We start from the raw sequence: 6,000 nt of genomic DNA on the forward strand, positions 1-6,000 counted from the left end.
GAGAGAGGGTGGGAAAGACGAAAAAAGATGGTACAACGAATCCGACGACGTAGAGAGACAGGACAGGTGTATGACCTAAACAAGAGAATGAAAAGCACAGTGAAAACCGAAGAAACGACGAAAAAAGTGTCTATGAAAGCTGAATCCTAGCGAGCTCATCCCTGTTCAAGCTCGTCTCTTTCTACTACCCGAGCCACCACCATTCCCTCTCTGACTCTCACCTCCCTCCTCTTCCTCGACTTCTAACCCTTCGATTCCTTCCTCCAATTCGACGCTCCCTCGTTTCAAATTCCTCTGTACCGTTTCGTCCGACTCGGTTTCTTCCGTCCCTTGCATCGGTTCCGGACTTCCTCTGATCAGATCCGGTGCTTCGACTTCTCCCAACATTGGTGCAGGTCGGAATAGTCCTCCTCCTCCTCCTCCTCCTCCTCCTCCTCCTGCTTGTTGAGCTGATGACGAAGCGGCGGGCTGAGGCCAGTTCCCGAATGAAGCGGGGTGAGGGGTACTCGTGTAGCTGTAGGGTTGAGATGAGACGGTCGATGCGGGAGGTTGTTGATTTGGGTAGAAAGGAGATTGAGCGGCAAGAAGATCGGAGGCGAATGCAGATTTCGGAACCGCGGTTGGCTGTTACTCAATGCGAGAGGTTAGTCTTCATCGATATAGCCGGGAGAGAGCATTCGAACTCACTTGGCTATCTTCATCTTCCTCACTTTCCGGTTCCTTTTCTCCCTCTGGCCCTCCTCCTTCGTCACCTCTTCTGTTGATCCCTTTCCCCAGAATACTCGCACCACCAGCAGTGACCAAACCAGCCTTCCTCCCTTCTTCCAAACTAGAACTCGTACTCCTCGGAATCGCAATATTCAACCTCGGTTTATTCGCATTATTCGAAGCATTCGAATTCGTCGAATCCTGTCTCGTCGGCGGAGACCTGTGACGATGATTCGATTGAGATGAACTTGATCTTTCTCCTACTGTCGTTGCTCGGGAGGATGGACGGGGACTCGAATAAGTTTCACGTTCGGACGATTGAGAATGTTGTTGCGAGTGAGATTGAGATTGATGGTGTTGATTATGGTGGTGTAAAGCGGCAGCCATCATTGGATTTTGTGCTCCGAACCAATTCGGAACTCCTTCTGACGGGGTTTGTGTCGTTGTCGTCGGTTGTTGACCTTGAGCTCCTCCTCCTCCCCCAAAGAAATTCGGGAATCCTCCTCCCGGTCCCATTCCCGCATTGAAGTAATTCAAAGCGGCTGAAGCTCCTGCCGAAGACGAATTATTATTCGAGGATGGAGAAGCGGAAGAAGTTGTCGGTGGTAGAGGAGGAGGGAAAGAGTTCATGAATGGATTCATCATCCCTGCTAATCCTGGCATCCCACCACCTCCTGGTACCGCTATACCTCCTCCTTGACCTCCTGGTGCTCCAAACATCATCCCTGGATGGGGTTGTCCAGGGAGGAAATTCGGGAATTGTCCGTTGTTCGTTGTCGATTGTGAAGAAGCAGATGAACCGGGAGTTGGGTTGAACAGTCCACCGAGTTGGAAGAGTTCAGCGGGGTTTGGAGGTGGAGGAAGAGGGTAAGGAGGGAAGAATGGAGGTGGTTGCATGGACATTTGCGAGTAAGGATTCGAATTCGATGAGGAGTGAGGCGGAGGAGGGAAGTTTGGATAGAAGGAATGTTGAGGGAGTGGTTGAGGTGGAGAGGAAGACGAAGAGGAAGCGGAAGTCGAAGCGATAGGAGGATACATCGTTGGAGGTTGAAGTCCTGAAGAAGCCGAAGAATCTTGTGATTGAGCTGAAGAAGAGTAAGCTCCTCCTCCTCCTCCTCCTCCTTCCTGATGACCGTTGACTGAAGACGCAATCGAAGAATGTCTCTGTTGTCTAGCTTTCGCGGCTACTAAAGCTTGTTTCCCTTTCCCTTTCGCCGTACTCGTCGAAGTCGAAGCTGGCGAGTTCTTCTCGGGTCCTCCGGTCGTACTCATCGCGTCTTCATCGATCTCTTCCTCTTCTTCTTCATCATCGTCGTCATTATCTTTCGAGTGCGAATTTGTCGGGACGGAAGCGGCCGTTAATTCTGGTTTCGTTGCGTAATCTGCCGGTCCTTTCTTCTCATGAGGTGGTCCTGCGTACTATTTCCCCTCCTTTCTCTTGTTGTCAGCTCGGAAAAGAGCCAGAAAAGAGAGAGAGAATAGACTGACATGAGAATACTTCAACAAGATCGCATCCAAATCTCCACTCCCAAACTCGAACAATTTCCCATTCGCATTGAACACAACCACTGCGATATCCGCCGAACATAAGACTCCCAATTCGTACGCTTTCTTGAAGAGACCGTTTTTGCGTTTCAGGAAAGTTACTTGTCGATTCCGATCGTCTGTGATCGGTGCGATTGAGATTTTACGTCGACCCATTCTCGAACTTCACTTCACTTGTCGAGTTCCGGTTCAATATCGAGGGAGGAGAGAGAGAGCGGATGAAGAGAGGGAAAAAGTGCTGGGCTAGAGCTTGGCGGAAAGGCTGAGAGTTTAGAAGTGGATGGGTTTGGTAGACTATTCAGCGGTACTGGGAGAGGATCTGATGGGTTTCGAGCGGGTCCACGTCGAAGGAGAGGGTCGGGATCAATCGAAAGATCAAGAATCTTCACGTGGGGACTTCCGGGAGAGCTGGAAACGGGCGAGCGAGGGCGTGTCTGCGTGATGACTGCTGCTCTGATGTCGTGCTGACCCGATAGGAGGTGATTGAAGGGTGTTTTGTCGGGGAGACGGAGATGGAGATGAGGAAGGAAAGGGCCGAGACACACTGGGAAGGTGAAGATTTCATCGCCCGAGCGAGTCAACGTCGACTGTCGAAAAAGTGCGGAAGCAGAAGGAAGAGAAGACGAAGTACCTTCGAAGATAGAGCTAGCTAAACCAAGGTCTGTCCTATTTTAGCCTCCCGTTCTATCTGCGGAGGAAAATCGAAAGGTAGGAATAGGTGCGAGCAATTTTAGACCACGCTCGCTCGAGGGGAAGTTCGAAAATTTCTCAGACCTCAGAGATGGACTTGCTCCCTTCTCTTCGATTTTGCTTCTCCTCACCATCTGCATTCACTCAGCACGCGACCGCACGGAACGATCCTACCGCCACAATACCACACGTATCCGCTTGAAGCCCAACGCTGTGCCGAATCCGACTCGCCAAGAAAGTAAACAAACAACTTCCTCGACGCGATCTTCACTCAACAAGTCCCTCTAAGACCTTCCTAGGAGATGTCACCACCACCGCCTGATCCGCCTCACGATGATCCCTTCTCCGCGTTATCCCTCCAACTAGTCTCACACGGCTACCTGACCCGACCCTTGCTCCTCTCCTCTCTCCTCGCTTCTCTCCCTTCCGTTCCCTCCTCATCTTCCTCCTCCTCCTCTTCTCTGAAGAAACATCAAGAATCACTCCTCCTTCGTGCGCGTTCCTTGGATCAATTGACGAAATTATTATGGAGTTTATTAGAGCGAAATCAAGAGAGTCGGGAAGAAGTGAAAGAAACTGTAGAGAGGGAATCTAGAGCCGTTATGGAGTTCGAGAGGGAGAAAGGTATGAGGGAGAGACAGGAGAGGGATAATAATACGCTCGCGAGGGAATTGGAGATTGAGAGAGCGAAAACAAAGCAAGTCCCGCTTTCTCTCTATCTGGACCCTTGCACGTTGAACTGATGAAGGGGGTGGTGACCTTGCAGGGAGCTCGAGACGAGATTGAAACAGGAACAGGAGAAACATAAGCATGTGAGGGAAGAATTGGTCAAATCTCGAAACGCTTTGCAATTCGTGAAAACTCAGTCGCTCGTACGTCCATGCCCTCACAGAGCTGGTAGGTAGCACTGATGCGGACATTGTCGTACCGTGACTATGTAGCATGATCAAAAGAAACGTGAACAAGAAGTCACTTCCCTACATTTGCGACTCTCTAAACTCAGTTCGACTCCCTCGACCTCCGACCCAACAACTCGACTTCAAATCCTCAACTCCGGCTCTTGTTCATCGCCTGTATCTTCCGCTTCTCCTACGCTATCGACTCTCGGCGGAAGTCGAATGGGAACAATCGGGAGAAGAAACGTCTCGACTCCTCCGCCATCAGCGGCTTCGAATGAGTCAACGGCACTCCTACAATCAGAAATCGAGTTATTGAAGTCTTCGCTGGAGGAACTCGAGTCGAATCGAGTATTGATCTCGAATGAGAACGTCGAATTCCGTCAATTCTTGGGAGAATTGGGAGATTGGATCGAACGATTACTCGAGGAGGAACCCGAATTGAACCTACTACTGTCTGAGTCACAGTCTGAAGAGGCCGACGTTGGAGGCGGTGACGAGGAGGCGGCAGTGGACCCGGAAAGGGAAGAAGCTAGGAGGTTGTTTGAGAAATTGAGACTTGCGCGAGAGAGGGAACAATCTGAACAAGTAAGGCTTCTCTCTCTCCACGTAGTCGACAGGATGACTGACTGCTCGTTCTTGTGCAGATCTTCACTCCGCCAAACCCTCATCTCTCCGATCCCCCCTCGCTCCTCCTCCCTCAGCTCGACACGAAGCTCTACCTCCTCCGACTCACACTCCTCTCCTCCCTCCGTTCGATCGAGCGTCGTTTATCCGCCGAAAAAGCTCAAAGTCGAGAATCGATCGAACGAGAAATCGAACTACGAGACGAAGCGCTCGAAGCGAAAAAACAAGTCGAGCGGGAGTTACAGGAAGCGAGGGGAATGGTGGAGGAGGGTAAGAGGATGGTTGAGGAGTTTACGGAGAGGGGGAAACCGAGGCAGTCGAGGTTGATTGGGAGGGACGATTCAGGGTACGAGCGACTTTCTCCGTTTTTGCTGAGGTGTTGCCGCTGGCTGATGCGTTCATTGTCGTCGTACAGGGATGAATTACCGGAAGAGATCGTGAAAGACCTGGAAGAGAAGAAGAAACAGAAGAAACTTTCGAAAACCGCCAACTCGAAACTTGCCGTACGTTTCTCGCGCTCGAAACAAGTATCTCGGTTCTATCCCCTGATTCTTGTTGTCGTTGAAACGTGCACAGACTGCCGAAATTGAGAAACCCTCGACTACTTCACGCCCTTCGATCCCCTCTCAGTCCGTTCAGGATTTCCTCGGTTCTTTGGGACTCGATACACCCGTCGCAAGCGGTGAAGGTGGAGGAGGGAAAGCCGCACTCAAATCGGATAAACTTACAGCGGCGTCGAAGAAATCATCCGGCTCTTCTTCTTCTCGAACATCGAGCGCACGGGAGAACGAAGGGAGGAGATCGAGTGGTAGTACGGCGGCGAGTGGCTCGAGCGGTGGGACGAATGCGGGTAGCTCGAGTAGCGGATCGAAGGCGGCGACGAAGGAGAAGGAAACGTTTAAGAAACCTACGATTCCAGCTCGATCCGTCTCGTCCTCAACAACAACAGCTGCGACTTCTACGAAATCATCGACGACAGCAACCGGAGGAACCTCAGCAGCACTCTCATCAATCTTGTCGCTCGCGATTTCACCTCCTCCGACCTCGGAACCTCTCACCTCAACGCAACTAGAACAATCGCGAAAGCCATCGACAGTCTCGGGGAAGGCGGTCCTAGGAAGTAGTAGAGCGGTGAACGGAAGAGAGAATGGGAAAACGAGGGAGGAAATGATCCGGGAGAAGAAGATGAGTTTGATGAGTGCGGCTCAACGAGGTGGGAGCAGTCAGGAGAAGAGGGTGTGACGAGGTTGGTAGAGTGCGAGAGAGAGGAGGGGTGGTGGAGCGTGTTAGATCTTCGATTTTCAAGTCTCCCCAACGTTTCTGTCTGTTTACGTGGACTCGATGATGACATATACTGATGTTGTAAGCTATCGATGCCGAGTAGAACCACGATATTGGCATCCTCGCAAAAGAAAAGCTCGAGAGTCTCAGCGTTTTGCCCAATTCGAGGAGTTTCTTTCTCCAGTGTCTGAGTCCTCGAGGCAACAAAGTCCTTGGGAGAACTGGAGAGTGGACTTGCAGCTCTCTGTGATCC

General features: G+C 51.3%; 2 protein-coding genes across 2 annotated transcripts; one reads left to right on the top strand and one right to left on the bottom strand.

Moving 5' to 3' along the window:
* Positions 1-165: 165 nt before the first annotated feature.
* JCM6883_005669 (MADS-box domain-containing protein) lies at positions 166-2,409 on the bottom strand (the record flags this gene model as incomplete). The annotated part of the gene is made up of 3 exons (XM_076634344.1): positions 166-624; positions 688-2,127; positions 2,197-2,409. The coding sequence occupies 3 exons, from the start codon at positions 2,407-2,409 to the stop codon at positions 166-168; spliced, it is 2,112 nt and encodes a 703-aa protein (XP_076485703.1).
* An 836-nt stretch (positions 2,410-3,245) lies between these two features.
* JCM6883_005670 (uncharacterized protein) lies at positions 3,246-5,708 on the top strand (the record flags this gene model as incomplete). The annotated part of the gene is made up of 6 exons (XM_076634345.1): positions 3,246-3,640; positions 3,710-3,815; positions 3,885-4,427; positions 4,487-4,812; positions 4,882-4,969; positions 5,043-5,708. 6 exons carry the CDS (start codon positions 3,246-3,248, stop codon positions 5,706-5,708), a joined length of 2,124 nt encoding a protein of 707 aa, XP_076485704.1.
* Positions 5,709-6,000: the final 292 nt, after the last annotated feature.

This window comes from Sporobolomyces salmoneus, assembly GCF_050403485.1.
Source record: "Sporobolomyces salmoneus JCM6883 DNA, S_salmoneus_JCM6883_v1_ctg57, whole genome shotgun sequence".
Lineage (NCBI taxonomy): Eukaryota > Fungi > Basidiomycota > Microbotryomycetes > Sporidiobolales > Sporidiobolaceae > Sporobolomyces > Sporobolomyces salmoneus.